The 17886-nt window shown below is 50.9% G+C and overlaps 3 protein-coding genes across 4 annotated transcripts in view; all 3 read left to right on the forward strand.

The window, feature by feature from the left end:
- Positions 1 to 252: 252 nt before the first annotated feature.
- On the forward strand, positions 253 to 3134 carry APOA5 (apolipoprotein A5). 2 transcript variants are annotated; one of them, XM_060017913.1, is made up of 4 exons: positions 253 to 361; positions 847 to 927; positions 1041 to 1152; positions 1678 to 3134. In XM_060017913.1, the coding sequence occupies exons 1-4, from the start codon at positions 331 to 333 to the stop codon at positions 2627 to 2629; spliced, it is 1176 nt and encodes a 391-aa protein (XP_059873896.1). In that variant the 5' UTR covers positions 253 to 330; the 3' UTR covers positions 2630 to 3134. The 2 variants fall into 2 exon arrangements, with proteins under 2 accessions (XP_059873896.1, XP_059873897.1); XM_060017914.1 differs by having other exon boundaries at positions 871 to 927.
- A 379-nt stretch (positions 3135 to 3513) lies between these two features.
- ZPR1 (ZPR1 zinc finger) lies at positions 3514 to 14480 on the forward strand. The gene is made up of 14 exons (XM_060017911.1): positions 3514 to 5170; positions 5352 to 5513; positions 5975 to 6065; positions 6444 to 6514; positions 7161 to 7247; positions 7404 to 7526; positions 7891 to 7938; positions 8096 to 8162; positions 8580 to 8650; positions 9312 to 9401; positions 9904 to 10014; positions 10685 to 10771; positions 12763 to 12828; positions 13647 to 14480. The coding sequence occupies exons 1-14, from the start codon at positions 5000 to 5002 to the stop codon at positions 13779 to 13781; spliced, it is 1380 nt and encodes a 459-aa protein (XP_059873894.1). The 5' UTR covers positions 3514 to 4999; the 3' UTR covers positions 13782 to 14480.
- A 1312-nt stretch (positions 14481 to 15792) lies between these two features.
- The window catches only part of BUD13 (BUD13 homolog), a 37003-nt gene continuing 34909 nt past the window's right edge, over positions 15793 to 17886 (forward strand). The window contains exon 1 of the mRNA XM_060017910.1: positions 15793 to 16947. Coding sequence (XP_059873893.1) covers positions 16805 to 16947 — 143 coding nt within the window. The 5' untranslated portion in view covers positions 15793 to 16804. The remainder of the gene's footprint in view (positions 16948 to 17886) is intronic.

The raw sequence follows: 17886 nt of genomic DNA on the forward strand, positions 1-17886 counted from the left end.
GGCAGTTGAGTAAGAGCCGGGCCCTCAGCAGACAAACAGGCTTGTCTCTATTGGTGGGTCAGCCAGTAGGTCCACAGGAAGGTTGGAAGTCAAGGAGTTTGGGGGAACTGGGTGAGGAGTTCAGGCCCACTCCTTGTAAAACTTTCCAGGAAGCGCTTTTCTACTGGGGCAGCATCCAGTTACTAGGGTACTCATTAACCCCCTGGGTACCAGGAAAGGGCAGGAGGTAAGCACTGGGAGGCAGCTGAGGTCATCCTTCTTTGAACTTCCACGTGGTATTTACTCAGAGCAATTGTTGCCAGAGGCCCAGGCCCTGGACTATAAAGCGGAATGTCTGCTCTCTGTGCCCAGAACCGAGCAGGTGAGCAGCCAGGGCAGAGGGATGTGGGTCGGAGTCCTAAGGGAGGGGACTGAGCAGAGAGCTGTGGGTGGGAACTAAGAATTAAGGACCTCCTCTTAGAGCACTTCGGCAGAGTAGCTTCTTCCCCCACCCCTGGGATACCTCAGTTTTCCCAGCCATGAAATGGGGGCAGGAATAGGTGAGCAGGGGAGTGGTGGCAGAAGTGGCTGAGGGAGCTGCTCCTGGGGTCTCCTGGGCGGGGTGGGGTCGGGGGGGAACCTTTACAAAGCAGTTTGAGCTCCACAAACTCTATATGATGTGATGAGGTGAAAAAGGAGCCCCCCAACCCATCCCAGGAAGACACCCTTTCCCTCCCAGCCACATTCAACTAGGTCAGTCCTCTTAAGCCCTGGTAGCTCTGAGCTCCCTACACCCAGGGGAGGGTTAACAGATTTGGGGCAAGTCCCATGGGAGGTGTCCCTTCTTTGCTTCTTCACTCTCACCAGGCCTCCATTCACCTTTCTTCTCAGAGAACATCATGGCAAGTATGGCTGCAGTTCTGACCTGGGCTCTGGCCCTCCTCTCAGGTGGGTCTCCAACCCTGACTTCACTGTGGAGGAGTGGGTGGAGGCTGGACTGAGGGGTCCGTCCACCCTGGGGGAGGAAACCCATCCCCTGTTCACCTGCTCCCTCTCCACAGTGCTTTCAATCACCCAGGCACGGAAAGGCTTCTGGGACTACTTCAGCCAGAGCAGCACGGACAAAGGCAGGGTGGAGCAGATCCAGCAGCAGAAGCTGGCACGGGAGCCCACGTGAGTGGCCAGGGCAAGGGGGGCGGTCAAAGGGAGAAGACACCCAGAGGGTGGGATGACGCAGTGCCTGATTGCTCAACCTGTGGTCCTCCCTGGGAAGAGAACAGAGCGGTGCTAGCTCTGCCCTCTATCCTGGCCTTCCTGGGCTGTTCAGCAGCCCCTGCCGGCAGCCTCCGCCTTTGATCTCTCTTTAGCTGCTGCCTCCATGCCCTCTGAGGCGTGGGACCAGGGAGCAGGGGAGAGGGCCCCCCCATTGCAGCCTCCAGAACGAAAGGATTATGTGAGAGGCCAGGTGCCTCCGTGCACAAGGAATTGGGAAGTGTTCACCTGGATATGCGTGTGCCATGTGTTTGTACTTCCTGTGGGAGGAGTCATGGTTGGCTTGGGTTAGTACTGGAGACCCGGCTTTGGGGCCACCGCCCTGCATCCTTGGTTTCTCCATAGGATCAGTGAGTGACATCTTTGGGGCAAAGGAGATGAGTGTGCTAGCAGTCTGATGGCCTGATTGTCTGTCTCCTTCCCCAGGAGCCTGAAAGACAGACTTGAGCCAGACGTCAGCAATATGAACAACTTCCTGGAAAAGCTGGGCCCTTTGAATGGGCAGGGGAGGGAGCCTCCCGGGCTCCCACACGACCCGGTGGGCATGCGGCAGCAGCTGCAGGAGGAGCTGGAGGAAGTGAGGGAGCGTCTGGAGCCCTACATGGCCGAGGTGCACGAGCGCGTGGGCTGGAACCTGGAGGGGTTGCGGCGGCAGCTGCAGCCCTACACGGTGGAGCTGATGGAGCAGGTGGCCCTGCGCGTGCAGGAGCTGCAGGAGCAGCTGCGCGTGGTCGGAGAGGGCACCAAGGCCCAGCTGCTGGGGGGCGTGGAAGAGGCGCGGAGCCTGCTGCAGGAGCTGCAGGACCACGTGGCAAACCACACTGGCCGCGTGAAGGAGCTCTTCCACCCGTACGCGGAGCGCCTGGTGACCGGCATCGGGCACCACGTGCAGGAGCTGCACCGCAGCGTGGCGCCGCACGCGGCCGCCAGCCCGGCGCGCCTCAGCCGCTGCGTGCAGGTGCTCTCGCGCAAGCTCACGCTCAAGGCCAAGGCCCTGCACACGCGCATCCAGCAGAACCTCGACCAGCTGCGTGAAGAGCTCAGCGCCTTTGCTGGCGCCGGTGCTGACGGTGCAGAGGAAGAGGCCCAGCCGGACCCACAGGTGCTGTCTCAGGAGGTGCGCCAACGACTCCAGGCTTTCCGCCACGACACCTTCCTGCAGATTGCCGCCTTCACCCGTGCCATTGACCAAGAGACCAAGCAGATCCAGCAGCAGCTGGCGCCACCTCCGCCAGGCCACAGCGCCTTCGCTCCAGAATTCCTACAAGGGGACCGAGGCAAGGCCCGGAGCGAGCTGCAGGCCCGCCTCGACGACCTGTGGGAAGACATCAACTACAGCCTTCGTGACCATAGTCCTGGCCATCTGGGGGAGCCCTGAGAGTCTACTTGTCCACGTCCCAGATTCTTGTCTGGGGAGCCCAAGATCTGAACCTCTAACATAGCTATGTCCTTGACAGTGGCCTTTTGGGCAGAGGGTGGAGGGCCCTGCACAGGATAGCTGAGGTCACTCAAAGGGCTGTTGTCCTAGGCCATCCAGCCACCTGCAATTCCCCTGTCCGGATGCATTACATTCACCAGGCTTTGCAAACCCGGCTTCCCGTGCTCATTTGGGAATCCTCCTGAGTTGCTCCATTCTGGGGTGGCGGGAGAGGGCGGGAAGGAGGCACTGTATGTGCAGGGTCATTATGTGCAAGCCTGTTGCCATGGTGCTGGAAGCCCGTGCCTCTTCTTCCCAGGGCCAGGCTCTGATCACTTCTGGCCACCTGGTGGCCACTGCTAGAGCTGGTCCACAGAGAGGAGCTCTTTTCTCCCCAGGACTGCCATGACAGCTTCTGTTGGGGGAAGAGAAGGGAGAAAGAGCAGAAAATATGATGAAGAGAACATGTGATGGTGTGTGTGTATATATCCCTGCTGGCTGATGCTGGTGTAGACAAATGGTGTGGGTCGTGATGGGAGGGAGCAGAGCCTGGATTTCCTTACATAACACTACATCTAAACAGCTGACTGAGACCTCCAATCTGTGAGGGCTACTTAAAACTCTCTGGGGAGCCTACTGCGTGCCCTCCTCATCTCTGGCCCCTCCCTCCCGACTCCCAGGAGGAAGTCTAGATTTCTGACACAAATGAAATAGATGCTTATGATGGAAGCTTATTTGCCTGCTGTGACTCTCATTTGGACTATGTCTGAAAGCAGTGGCCTCACCACTATCCCCAAAGCACACCCATCACCCGCCTTCAATCCCTCGCTACTCTTTCTCATTGACCTCTTCCTAATCCAGTTGTATTGGAGGGGTGTTGCTCTGGCTGGGCTGACAGCTGTTTGTCACACCTGTGGTGTGCCTGGGTTAGAGACCCTTCCTCTGCACCTGCATTGTTCACCAGCCTGCTTACCACAGGACGGTGTGCATGAGGTATAGGCCCCTGAGGTGGCCTGTCTTCTTTGTCCCGGCTGTTCCAGATTTTGAATGGCCTCTTTTTATTTTTATTTTTTTTTGCGGTACGTGGCCCTCTCACTGTTGTGGCCTCTCCCGTTGCGGAGCGCAGGCTCCGGACACACAGGTTCAGCGGCCATGGCTCACGGGCCCAGCCGCCCTGCGGCATGTGGGATCTTCCCGGACCGGGGCACGAACCCGTGTCCCCTGCATCGGCAGGCGGACTCTCAACCACTGCGCCACCAGGGAAGCCCCTGAATGGCCTCTTCTTTGACTGTCCCTCTTTTTATGACTGACCCTCTTCTTGGACCCTCAAACTCATACCCCCACCCACATTCCCCATGTACATATTCACTTGGGGGCAACCAAACTCCTCATAGCTCCCTGGGAAGTCTAAAATTGGGGGTGGCTGAAGTGGAGGGAAGAGGAGAGAGGAAAGGGTAAACACACCCAGTCCAGTACCCTTAGAACATCCAGGGCAGCACCCTTTCCTCCCGGCTTAGCCCACCCTGCACAGAGTTCTCACTGCCACACTCCCTCATAGCACAGACCCCATCTGAATCGGGCCTCATCATGCCTGCAGACTGGATCTCTTCCATGACACCCTAGATTTAGCACCAGAAGTGGGAGAAAGGTGCCCAGGGAGAGGAGGTGCTGGGAAGGAAAGTTTACCCCCCAAAGAGGTGTTTTTGTTGGTGGTGGTTAGGAGATCAGGAGGGGTGAGTCAGCTGGGGTTGGATATGGTGGGGATGAGCCAATAGGGGTAAAAGTGAGGGCCGTGTATTTGAGGCAGGAATTTGGGCAGGTGTTTATGAGGACAGAAATAGGGAGTGAGAAGAACAGAAATGGAGACAGATTGAGGGACTAAGGGAGGGTGATCTAGAGCCTAGGCAGCATCTGGCCCAACGGCGGATCCAAGCAAACCCAGGGAGGAGCGCGCCTCCTCAGGGATACAGATGGACGGCCAGGCCCCTTGCCGTCAAGCCTCTCGTAGTTAGACTTGTGGACTAATAGTTAGAACCCAGTATGGCGGAGCTATTGCAAAGGAGCAAAAAACTGCCCTGGGTCTGAGAGGACGCCCTGGGGGCAGTGACGCCTGAATTGAGGTGGAGGCAAAGCCTGGATCCGGCTGGCTTTGGAAGTCTGGACCGAATAATCCCGGCAACTGGAGAACCGCGTGTCAGGTACTGTTCCCCGAGGGGAGTCCTCGGCCTCTTTAAGGATGGGCGGGGCGGTAGCTGGCGGAAGTGCCGGAGGAAGGGGTGGGGCCAAGAGAGGCGCAGAAGACCGAAGTTGGGGCCTGAGCAGCGCGTGGTCATGTTGGCCAGTGGGGCTGTGGATCCTGGCCTCCCGGCGGCTGCTGCCGCCCCCTCGCCCGTCCAGACCCGACAGCCCGGGACGGGGCACTTGTTCCGGCCTATTAGCGCTGATGACGAGGAGCAGCAGCCTACCGAGATCGAATCGCTGTGCATGAACTGCTACCGTAATGTGAGGCGGGGGCGCGGCCACGGGCGGCTGGAGGGTTGGTTTGAGGAGGGGAGGAGCGGGGGTCGGCGACCTGGCCAGGCTGGTCCAGTTGGGGACCCGGAGGCGAGGCACGCCCGGGGGTCAGTAGATGGGGGATGGGGGTTTCATTGGTTCTTTCCCTAACTGTCTTCTGCTTCCCTAGGGCATGACGCGCCTCCTGCTCACCGAGATTCCCTTCTTTAGAGAAATAATAGTGAGCTCCTTTTCCTGCGAGCACTGTGGCTGGAACAACACGGAGATCCAGTCGGCAGGCAGGATACAGGACCAGGGAGTGCGCTATACTTTGACCGTCAGGGCCCAGGAGGTGAGAGGAGCCCAGAGCAGTTACCCTAGTGTCCTAGAGAAAGCTTGGGGACTGGAGTCATAGCTCTGGTCCAGGTGGTCGGACCTCAAATAAATCCACTTAAGTGTTCAAGCCTCAGTTTCCTCCTTTGTAAAATGGCGTTGGTGCTGTCATCTGCTCAGGTGAGGTAAGACTTGTGAAAGCGCTTTGTAAACTTTGTCAGAAAGTATCAAATGAGCAGTAGTTATGAATAGTACTCTCATCGTTTGGGTAGCTGGTTTTCACATCAAGGTACTATTCCGCAGGAGTAGTCCGGACTCCCCCTAGTGGAGAGAGGAAGAGACAGCTGGGCTGGGGCCTCTGAGGGTGGTGGTTGCGGGGGGGGGGGGGGGGGGGCGCGGGGGGCGGGCACTCTGTTATTTCCTGAGAAGAACCTGTATTGTTGAGACCTCTGTGGACTGAAGGTTTTTCTTTCTGCCCAGGACATGAACAGAGAAGTAGTGAAGACTGACTCTGCCACCACAAGGATCCCAGAGCTGGATTTTGAAATTCCTGCCTTCAGCCAGAAAGGAGGTAAGTTTAAGGTCAGAGTGTTTGCACTGTTCATGCCTAGCTCAAATCTTACTTTCTTGCAAAACTCCTGGTACCAGGCCTAGTGGCTTGTGTGTGGGTTTGGCCACATCATTGTGATCTTCATTGGTTTAACATAAACAGAAAGCTTAGGTGAAGCAGCTTAAGATAGTATTGGGTTGGCCAAAAGCTTCGTCCGGGTTTTTCCACATCATCTTACAGAAAAACCAGAATGAGTTAGAGGTGAATGGAACCTTGTTCCCTGCCTCCTTATTTTACAGGTGAAATCAAGGCCCAGAGGGTTCAAGTGAACTGCCCAGGGTCCTGCAGGCACTTGATAGCGAAGTGAAGACTGACCAGTCTTTTGTTCTTCCTCACCAGCTCTGACTACTGTTGAAGGATTGATCAGCCGTGCCGTCTCTGGCCTGGAGCTGGATCAGCCCTCACGAAGGGTGAGCTGGGGTTTTCTGATGGCGGCAGCTCAAGGAAAAATTATTTATGTACACTTGTTCCCCTTCCCACGTGGCTGAGCTGTCTCTGATTGAATGTTGGAGAACTTTGTGGGGAAGCACACAGCGATGTTATAGCTGCCTGGATGTTGCCTATGCTGTACCACTATTCCTTTCCACTTCCCCTCCCCCACTGTACATTGAGGCCTCTTCCCAGACAGACACTGTAACATTGCCTCCAAAGACCCTTTCCTGATATTCTTGGGCTTATCTGTGCTTCCTGAGTGTTCCATTGTATCTTATGTTTATTATGACATTTCATATATACATATATATATGTATGAAATAATATAATTGCAAATTTAGTCATCTGTCGTCTTAACTGGCTGTGGAGCCCCATGAGAGGGCTCTGGTTCATTTACTGTTATCTATAACCTGGCACAAATGCCTGGACTAAATGGCTGAATGAGCGAGACAATGAGGCTCATCTGGCACCGCCCATAAACTTCAAACTAATTTGCTACCTCTTATCGTGAAGCCTGAGTCTCTGTTCCCAGTCACACTAAGACAGGTGGTGGCTTCCTGTCGGAAGTGATGGGGGCATAAATTCTATCCCCAGGGCTGATCTTTTACTCTTTGTTCCTGTCAGGCGAATGAAGAAGCCACGGCTGAAAGAATTGATGAGTTCATTGTCAAACTGAAGGAGCTAAAGCAAGTGGCCTCTCCTTTCACCCTGGTGAGTACTGAGGGACTCCAGGTGCCCTAGATTTAGGGTAGGAGGGACCATTAAGACAGTCTGAGATTTTTCTGTGGTGCCTCTGTGGTCTGATGGTAGGTGGAGGATCGTACATGATTTCTTGTTATAACTGCTCTCTCGTTACCCATCTGTTAGATCATTGATGATCCCTCAGGGAACAGCTTTGTGGAAAACCCACATGCTCCCCGGAAAGATGATGCCCTGGTGATCACACACTATAATCGGACTCTACAGCAGGAAGAGATGCTGGGGCTCCAGGTAAGTGCCCTGAAGAAGCCAGAAGAATGCTCTGGAATTATCTTGCACTCCGATTGCTGGGAGTCAGTGGGAACTTATTTTGCTGCTGCCGCCCTGTGTACGCTATCTCAGCATGTGTGTGCCTCCCCTCTAGCTCACTTAAGGACTTTGGGTAAACTTTACAACACAGGACAGCAGTGGCTGTGATCCTATCCTAAGCTCTGTTCTTCCCTTGCCTGGGGCTTTGCTTTCCAACTTCTCTGTTAAACCCACGAGGTGGCAGCTGACGTAAGCAAGCCAGAGCATTTTCTCTCACTCTGGGGCAGGGTGTTGGCGAGGCTGAGGTCTGTGTGCCAACGTATGATTTGCATCTCTGCTACTTTAGGCAGAGGAACCAGAAGAGAAACCAGAAGAGGAAGATCTCAGAAACGAAGTGAGTCACATTGGCAACTGTGGAGGAAGGAGCAGAGTGGTGGGCTGAGACTGACGCTGTTCACGGGTGGCCGCCAGTGTACCAGCTGAATGTCTTCAGCCTGAGCAGGCTTCACCTGCTTGGGAGGGCTCACTCTACGTCCCCTGTTGTGTTCCAGGTGCTCCAGTTCAACACCAACTGCCCGGAATGCAATGCTCCAGCCCAGACCAACATGAAGCTAGTTCGTATCTTTTGTCGGGCAGTTGGGTTGCTCTTCATCTGACTCAGGCATGAAGATTATATTCAAGCTGGAGAGTACTCCCTTCAGGGAAAGCACAAGGCTTTATTCCGAGCGATGAGAGGGATGTTGCCTTTGATGAGACCGTGCACCTTGGCTTTTGGGTTCAAAGAGAGAATTAGGCCATGGTCTCTAGGCTCCTGCGTGTGGCCTGAGCCATGTCATCAAACACTGATGAACAGCGATCGCCGTGGGTGGTGACCTTGCCCTCTTCTGGGGGGCTGTCTGAGTTAGGCTGCTTCTTGTGATCTCTTTCCTGCAGTCCTGGGACCAGCAGCTGTGTGTTTGTGGGGTTCGGATTTGTTCTTCCCCACAGGGTGGTCTTGCTGTCCTGGAAGCAGATTTCCTTAATTCCATCTTCCAGAAATTCCCCACTTTAAGGAGGTTATCATCATGGCTACCAACTGCGAGAACTGCGGCCATCGGACCAATGAGGTGGGTGGGCTTCATCGTTTGGGAAGAGTAGCTTTCATCCTTTCTGAAGCTGCTTAGGGTGAGGAGCTCTTGAACTAGAAATTAGCTTAGGGAAGAAAAGTTAGAGATAGCATAACTTGTTGAAGACATTCAAAGTTGGTTATATGGAAGAGAGAGAACTACTTTTTGACCTACAGCTCAGAGGGGTGGAAGAGCAGGGAGGCAGATTTTGACTCAGTAATAAAAAACTTTCAAGGTCTATCTGAATATAGAGTGGTCTGCCTTGGAGGGTTGTAAATTCCCTTTTCCTGAGTGTATTCACGCATAAGCTGTTTCAATTCTTAAACCAGAAAATTATAAAGGGAATCTACACACTAGTTGCAGTTGGAAGTCCCTTTCAGCCCCAAGAGTCATTTTTTTAACCGTGAATTCGTTTCTTGGCAATCTGGGGTGAATCTTTGGCAGGCTGCCGGTGCTGGGCACTCTGCTTCTGGCCAGCTTTCAGTGATTTTGGTTTGGGTGACTGCTGCCACTGTTGGTTTAGAAAGCACTGTCCTTGGTAGCCATTAGTGGGCCTGATTGGAGGTCCAAGCCTACTCCCCCAGCCCTTCCGGGTCTCCCTGCACCAGGTGAGGATGGGTGTCTCCTCTGCTGCTGCTCCTGGCACTGCTGTCTGTTGCAGGTGAAATCTGGAGGCGCAGTAGAGCCCTTGGGCACCAGGATCACCTTCTACATCACTGATCCCTCAGATATGACTCGAGACCTGCTCAAGGTAACAACCTGCTTGGGGAAGTGACTCTCCTCTGCACGTGGCTGTCTCTGTCGAGGGGGAATTTGTCTTTTCTCAATCATATCCTGGCGTTGTGAAGTACCTCCTTACTTCCTTGGGTTTGAGGATCCCTGAGCAGAGTTAATCCATGGTAGGAAGTGCAGATTCAGAAGGTGACCCCTAAGCTCTTTCTGATGACTTGGCAGCCTTTTGCCTCTAGTGTCTGTGAGGGCCCTTGTTTCTGATCTCTAATGACAGGATGTCTGCTGTCATTAGAGCATAGATCTCTAATGACAGGATGTCTGCTGGAGCCATGACTCAGAATGCCCCCTTTTAAGGTTGGTTCTAGGAGTGAGTCTAGCTTTAATTGGAGATTCAGAGAAAACTGGGACAGCTGGCTTTGTCCCCAGATTATCACTGGTGGTACTAATTTGGCAGGAGGACTCTGGTTAGCTTTCTCTAGCAGCTCCTGATTTAAAGCCTAATTTGATCTCTCATCTCACAGTCCGAGACATGTAGCATGGAAATCCCAGAGCTGGAATTTGAACTGGGAATGGCTGTCCTTGGGGGCAAGTTCACCACACTGGAGGGGATACTGAAGGACATCCGGGAACTGGTGAGTCCCCTGAGTATAGTGCATGGCATCTTCCGCAGTGCAGCTGTGGGGAAGGGGCTGGAAGGCTGCAAAGGTCCTAGTTTTTGGAGCTGATAACTGAGTTTTCTTTGCTTTAAAGCTGATTTGAGAGGCTTAAATATTATTTTGGATTGTGATGATAAGTTTGTTGGAAATTCAGAATGGAAATTCTCACACCTAATTCTGGGCTGATGTAGATATTTTGCGGTTTTGGGTAAGTCATTTATTTCACTGTAAAATGGGGTCATGAGGGTCCTTCCAGCACCTAAAAAAGTCCCGAACATACATATATATGTGTGTGTTGACTTAACCCATATGTTTATCCTCTTAATGAATCATTTTGCTTAACTGGTTATCAGTCGTCGGGCATTTTGTCTTTGTAAATTATACTTTATTTTGCACTTCTTCCAATGAGGACTAGAGATCATATTTAAGAACATTTCTATAGTTTTTGTTTCATGTTGCCCGTTATCATCTTGGCAGATTAATTCACACGGTTTTAGGGGTGGCCGCCTAGGTCAGAAAGGCGGTGCGGCACAAATGGCGACCAAGCTTCCCTGACAGGCACCCCTGTCACCCCGCACCAGGTTTATGGTTAAGCCTATCAAACATGGAGCCAGTATTCTAGCAGTTTGGATGCCATTTATTGCAGGTGACCAAGAACCCTTTCACACTGGGCGACAGTTCCAGTCCTGGCCGGACAGAGAAACTGCAGGAGTTTAGCCAGAAGTTGAACCAGGTGAGAGGACTCTGGCCGGTCAGTGCTTGTGGTCCTGGGGCTCCAGTGAACAAGAAGCTGCATACCCTTTCTTGCCACATGTAAACATCTAACCGACATGTTGGGGATTCTCTTGGTTTCTGATATCCCATGCCATCTCCTTTCTTGGTTTTCTCCCTTTTTTCTGTTGGAGCCTCTTCTCCAGTAGCTTCTTAAGAAAATGCATGGGAAGTAAAATTTCTGGGACTTTGCATGTCTGAAAATTTTTTTATTCCACCTTTTTTTTAAAATTAATATTTTAATTTTGGCTGCACTGAGTCTTCGTTGCTGCACACGGGCTTTCTGTAGCTGCGGCGAGCGGGGGCTACCCTTCCTTGTGGTGTGCGGGCTTCCCATTGCGGTGGCTTCTCTTGTGGAACACGGGGTCCAGGCACATGGGCTTCAGTAGTTGTGGCACGTGGGCTCAGTAGTTGTGGTTCACGGGCTCTAGAGTGCAGACTCAGTAGCTGTGGCGCATGGGCTTAGTTGCTCCGCAGCATGTGGGATCTTCCCGGACAAGGACTCAAACCTGGGTCCCTTGCATTGGCAGGCGGATTCTTATCCAGTGCACCACCAGGGAAGTCCTTATTCTACTCTTATATTAGATTAATGGCTGGGAATAGAATTCTAGGATGGAAATAATTTTTTATCAGAATTTCTAAGGTCTTCCAGTTTCCCACTAATGTCTTTCAGTTTCCCAGTTTGGCTGTTGAGAAGTTTGAAGGCATTCTGATTCCCTATCTTTTGTTTGTGACCTATTCTTGCGATACTTTTGTGTCCCCTGTGATGTAAAATTTCAGGATGTGACTTGGTGTACGTGGGTCAATTTTCAACCATTGTCGCTAAGCACTTGGTGGGTTCTTTGAATCTGGAAACTCATGTGGCTCAGTTCTAGGAAGCTTTTAAAAAGTATTCTATTGCTTACCCTCTGTGCTCTCTTTCTGAAATCCCTATGTTTTGGATGTTAGACTGATTTGTCTGGTCTTCTGTAATTTACTTATTTTTTTGTCCTGTTTTCAGTTTCTTTGTGTTTGCTCTACTCTTGGAGATTATCTTAATTTTCCAACCCTTCAATTGAGTTTTTCATTTCCACTGACATTTTTCTTTTCCAAGTGGCTTTTGGTCTTTCAATACTTTCTCCTCCTTTTAAAAAAGTAGCATCCTGTTGTTTTAAGGATGTAGTATTTTTTTCTCTTTGAGAATATTAATTTTGGGTGTTTTTTTTTTGACGTTTTATTTTCCTCGCATAGTTTCCATTTCCTCTTAAGGTTTTTTTTCCCATTTGATTTCTGTCTTTCAATATTACGGGCTTTGCTCAGATGTCTGGTAGTCATTGGTTGTCTATTTAAAAGTAGAGGACTAAAACATCTGAGTGGGGTGAGTCTTGCTGACGTTGGGCTCGTTGGAGGGGGATTTAGCTTGGCCATTTTGTTGAGGTAACTCCAGTGCCAGAGTTGTTAGGTGTTTCCTCTTGGGCTGGTCAGATTCCCATCAGTGGGTGTTCCGTTTCCTGTCTTGAGGGTGGAGGCTTGGCTGGCAGTGTTCTGAGAGCTGAGTGTGGGAAGAGGGCTGGGGTGTGTGTATGTCTGTTTCCAATAAGGGTACATTGACTTCTGTTCTTGATTTCTTTCCCTCTACCCTCAACTGGGCGAGTGTCCCCCTGTCCATAGTGTGCTGTGGTAACTTCTCCACAGAATTCTCTTTTATTGGGGTGGGGCAAGGGCAGTCGTTGGTCTGTTTGGAATGGGAGAGGAGATTGGGGATGCCGGATTGCTTCTTAAATAGCTGTCTAACAGTCTTTATTTTAGATTCTCTCCACTCCACCTCTAGAGGCACCTTCATTTCACCAATTCTTAAAACTTTGGGGGATTCTGCAGTGTAAATTGGGTTGGTTTCTGTGTGGCAGACATAGTCCCTTCCTGCCAGCAGCTATGTAAGATTTACATGCTCATGCTGTATTCTGTCTCCTTTAGATCATTGAGGGTAACATGAAGGCCCACTTTGTTATGGATGATCCAGCAGGAAACAGCTACTTGCAGGTACTGTAGACCTTCCCTGGTATTTCACAGAGATATCTTTTCTGACCTTCCTTAAATATGTATCATTTCTCCAGAAACTGAGAGACTTAATTCTAAATGAACTGCTTTTTATCAAGGAATCTTTTAGCAGAAATTGGAACATAAGAGAGGAAGGGGGAAGGTGTATGGGACTGTAAGTGTGTGTCAAGAGGGGGAAAAAGGAGACTCCCAGGTTCCTTCTTCCTCTAGTCTAGCTCGAGTCCCAGCTCTAAGTCCAGCAGTGGCATTTTCATTTTGCAAATCTGACTGTGGATTGAGGAGAAATGGTGCCTTGTCCAGAGGCCAAGATGGGAAAAGGCTTTAAGCTGACTAGGGAGATACTCTGGTGATTAACAGTAACTTTAACATTTATTGAGCAGTTATTATGGGTCAGGCAAAACTGTTCTAAGGTCTCTCCACTGTTAAGACTATGCTACTCTCTTCGTAAGAAGGTGCAGATAGAAAGTTTTTCTCCCTGCAGCCCCACTTCTAGCCCATGTGGGTTCTGTTGCTGCCCACGAGTTGAGCCTAGCCATGGGGTGTTGGAGGCCCTTAAAAAGAGAATAAAGGGACTTCCTTGGTGGTCCAGTGGTTAGGACTCTGCTTCCACTGCAGGGGGCGCACGTTCAATCCCCGGTCAGGGAATTAAGATCCCGCATGGCGTGCAGCCAAAAACAAAACAAAACAAAAAGGAATAAACACCTCCTTAAGGTCCTGGGAAAGTGGGAATTGGAAGCTGTCTGGGGGGGTGGGGGTGGCAGGATGGCACAGGCACTGATGGTCTGTCCTTGGCCTTGCAGAACGTGTACGCACCAGAAGATGATCCTGAGATGAAGGTGGAGCACTATAATCGCACATTTGACCAAAACGAGGAACTGGGGCTCAATGACATGAAGACGGAGGGCTATGAGACAGGTCTGGCTTCCCAGCGGTAGCCGTGGGTGGTTCCCGGCCAGCCTCCAGTGCTGCTCAGACCGCAGGGTTATTTATTGCTATTGGAAAAGACTGGAGTGGCCTCCCTACCAGGCCTTGCCCATGTGGGGAGGACACCTGGTCTGAGTCAGAGATCTGAGCACAATTTCTGAACAGTTTGTGACGGAAACGCAAGCCTCTTGGGTTACTTGACCTTGTTTTGGAGGATTTGAATTGGCCTGCGAAGAAACCCAGAAATGAACCATCAGGCATGTCATTGTCATTTTTTTCCTATAAAGTCTTTACCCTCCCTCCACACAATGCTCTCTCATGTCAAGTTGGAACTCTGAAGAGCTGGAGAAGGTGAAGACAGCTACGTCTGGAGTTTGGAAGTTGGTTTGGGTGTATAAAATACTGACTCTCAACAGGAAGAGAGTCTTCTGAGGGGAGGGAGTCTAGGACAGGTGAAGAAGTTCTCATTAAAATGGTGGCTTTCAAACAGCACTGGCCTCTGAAATCACTCTGTCCTTGTTTTATTATTATTTATTATTATTTTATTTTTATTTTGCACTCTGTCCTTGTTTGTTATGCTGGTAGAATTCAACCTCCTGAAGAACATTTTCTCCGGTGTGGCTACTGTAATTTGGGGACTGGAGCTGGCATTTCACTCATTCCTCCAATAGATGTTTGAGTGCTTGCTTTGTGCCTGGCACATCATAGAACTGAACAAAATAAAGCTCTGCTTTCACGGAGCTTCAAGTGTAGTGGGGAAAATTGGCAAACAGAGTGGGTGGGGGGTTGACAAGAAACCAACAAGTAGAACAGTGTCAGATTAATCACCATGTTATGGAGGAATGTCAAGCAGGGAAGGGGTCTGGGTAGTGCCAGGGAAGGTGGGGGCATTAGCTTTATTAGATGGAACTGCAGAGACAGGGCAAAACTTAGACCATGCCACTGGTCGTGAATGCATTTGATCCTGCGTAACTGCCCTGTGAGGCAGGGTTAAGCCCTGAGCTTAGTCTTGTCAGGCTAAGGTTTGGTACTGAGTAGAAAGGGTAGAGGTGGAACTGAAGACAGAAATGGGCAGGAGGCGATGGGGTGGAGAGGACTATACTGGTAATGTTCACTGGAGCAGAAATATGAGACATTCCTGATGTCTGCTGACACCAGGGTGGAGGCAGGGCTGTGGAGTTCAGCTTGAGATACACTGAAGTGTACTAGAAGCCAAGGCAGGGTTGTGGATGGGAGACCTGTGGGGCCCTGCAGCTAGTGAAGCCCTATCAGTCCAGTGCCCCCTTCTCATAGGCCCTGAGGGACCCAGCCTGCTCTTCTTCCTGGGCCTGTGCTGTGACCACCCAGTGTAGCCCAGTGGTTAAAAGTTCATGCTTCAGGGCAGTGACCTCCAAACCTGTTTTCTTATGTATATTTTCTGAACATGTGTTCCAAGATATGCGTATTTATTTATAAAGTATAACAATACTTTATTGACTAATAAACCTTAAAACGTGACAAAAATTTAACATATCGTGAGATAAGTAAAATACGCAATCTAATTCTTTTTCAAGAAATTTGGATTACCTCTTGCACCCCACTTTGTTAGCCTCTGCTCCCAAGGGTCATATGTTCTGGCTGTGTGAAGTTGGGCAACTTAACCTCTCCAAGCTTCAGTTTTCTCACCTGTAAGGTAAGGATAATAAAAGCATCTGAGAAATGTGAGGGTTAAATGAGATAATTCAAGTAAAGCTCTTAATGCCCACAGGAAGAAAAGTCTTCTCCCTAAACTTGAGTATTAGAATTCAGTCTCTCTCTAGGGACTTCCCTGGCGGTCCAGTGGTTAAGACTCCGCTTCCACTGCAGGGGTCACGGGTTCCATCTCTGGTTGGTGAACTAAATCCTGCATGCTGCCTGGCCAAAAAGTAAATTACCTGAGTTTTAAAAAATAAAACACTGAATGAAAAAAAAAAAAAATTCAATCTCTCTAGCTTCTCTCTTGCCATGTTGAAAATAGATCCAGGTCATTTTCATTGGAAATATACGCAAGAGATAGCTAGGGGCAACAAATATCAAATGTGGGTAAGATACATAGGTTAGAAACCTCCATATTTTTCATAGTAATTATATTGGGTTTGGAATTCCTGAATTCCTCTGTTGAATAGTTCTTTTTTTTTTTAAAAGGGCTTCAAATGCTTGGCTTTTTATTTATTTATTTTTGGCTGTGTTGGGTCTTCATTTCTGTGCAAGGGCTTTCTCTAGTTGCGGCAAGCGGGGGCCACTCTTCATCGCGGCCTCTCTTGTGGAGCACAGGCTCCAGACGCGCAGGCTCAGTAGTTGTGGCTCACGGGCCCAGTTGCTCCGCGGCATGTGGGATCTTCCCAGACCAGGGCTCGAACCCGTGTCCCCTGCACTAGCAGGCAGATTCTCAACCACTGCGCCACCACTGCGCCCTGTTGAATAGTTCTTGAAAGCCTATCAAAGCAGATTTCTCTCCACCTAAACATACTAATAAAAATAACTGACACACTATGCCAGATGCTGTTCAAAGCACTTTACACAGTAATATTAACCTAGTCCTTGCAACCATTGGGTTCGGTGTCATTTTTATCCCCATTTTGTTAAGTATGTTGCCCAAGGTCGTACAGTTAGGAAGTTATGGAAGCAGAACTCAAACTCAAGCTGCACTGCAGCTCCAGAGCCCCCGTACCTAACTACTGCTCTCTGGTCCTTCTGAAGCTGCTGGGGGCAGAGATCTTGTTGGGGTCGTGGCTGTAGCCTCGCGGCTACAACAGCGCTTGCTGCACGGTCTGTTGAATGACAGAATGGACAAAGATGAGAAACACGATTGTAACGTCAGAGGGATGTGAAGTGGGCCCGCAACGTGCGCGTGCCCCTCGTAAGCCCACAAAAGCTCACACGAGACTCCCTGTCGGTTCCAAACACCCTCCCTCACTTCCGGTCCTGGCCCCGCCTCCCAGAGTCTTCGCTCTCCGTTTCGCGTTCAAGAATTTTGTCCGCAGCGTCGATCCGTCTCCCCGCCTTCGCTGCTGCCATGGCGGCAGCTCCGCCGCTCTCAAAGGCCGAATACCTGAAGCGTTATTTGTCTGGGGCAGATGCCGGCGTCGACGGGGGCTCTGAGTCCGGCCGCAAGCGTCGCAAAAAGCGGCCGAAGACTGGCGGGGCCGGCGGCAAGGGGTGAGTTGGCCCTGGCGGGGCGCGGTCCGCGGGGCTCGCCGCCCCTCACCTTCCCAGCTCCGCCCTCGGCCCGGCTCTTCCTGGGCTCCTCGCTGGCGGCCCCGAGGGGCCCAGCGCTCTTGATTGCTCGCCCGGCGCTGCCTGAGCCCAGAGTCCGCTCAGACCGCTCCTCGCGCCCCTGGGCAGTATCTTCGACGTATTCAGGCCTGGCTGTAACTTTCATTACTCTTTTCCCGCCTTTGTAGCATTCCGTCCTCTCCCTCAGAGAATGAATATTGTGCCCTGAGACTAAAGTGGTGAAGCAAATTCAGAGGTTCTGTGCGTGGATATTAAGGGCCCAGAACATGTCGGTGGGGATTCTCCAATGCCAAGGACTCCGGTCCTGAGTCGGAGACCTATGCTCACTTCCTGTTACTCTTCCTACTACTACTAACAATAACAACTAACGCTTATACAGTTCTTGTCATGTGCCAGGCACCGTTCTAAGTACTTTAGACCTAAACGAATTTATTTAAGCTTCATAACAGTACCATGAAGTAGATATTTTTGATACCCCCACTTTTCAAACGAGAAAACTTACGTGGCCCAGTGTACTGGGTTGAATAGTGCCCCTTCCCTCCAAGGCATGTCCACCCAGAACCTCGGAATGTGACATTGTTTAGAAATAGGGCCTTTGCTGTTGTAATTAGTTAAGATGAGGTCATAGTGGGTTAGGATGGACGCTGAATCCAATATGACTGGGGTCCTTTTAAGAAAAGGGAAATTTGGATACAGAAACAGACTTAGAGGGAAAACTACCACGTGAAGATGGAGGCTGAGACTGGACTGGATTTATGCTGACAATAGGGGTTACCAGAAGTGTGAGGAGTCAAGGAAAGGTCTTTCCCTAGAGCCTTACTGGCGGGCATTGCCTTGCAGACTCCTGATTCCAGACTTGAA

This window comes from Delphinus delphis, chromosome 8 (genome assembly GCF_949987515.2).
Source record: "Delphinus delphis chromosome 8, mDelDel1.2, whole genome shotgun sequence".
NCBI lineage: Eukaryota > Metazoa > Chordata > Mammalia > Artiodactyla > Delphinidae > Delphinus > Delphinus delphis.

Excerpts from the sequence above, each read along its gene's own strand:
- APOA5 (XM_060017913.1), top strand. The coding sequence starts at position 331 with ATGTCTGCTCTCTGTGCCCAGAACCGAGCAG. Across the intron at positions 928-1,040 it reads GGCTCTGGCCCTCCTCTCAG|TGCTTTCAATCACCCAGGCA; the intron begins GTGGGTCTCCAA and ends CCCTCTCCACAG. Across the intron at positions 1,153-1,677 it reads AAGCTGGCACGGGAGCCCAC|GAGCCTGAAAGACAGACTTG; the intron begins GTGAGTGGCCAG and ends CTCCTTCCCCAG.
- ZPR1 (XM_060017911.1), top strand. The coding sequence starts at position 5,000 with ATGTTGGCCAGTGGGGCTGTGGATCCTGGCCTCCCGGCGGCTGCTGCC. Across the intron at positions 6,066-6,443 it reads TGCCTTCAGCCAGAAAGGAG|CTCTGACTACTGTTGAAGGA; the intron begins GTAAGTTTAAGG and ends CTTCCTCACCAG. Across the intron at positions 7,939-8,095 it reads AGGAAGATCTCAGAAACGAA|GTGCTCCAGTTCAACACCAA; the intron begins GTGAGTCACATT and ends GTTGTGTTCCAG.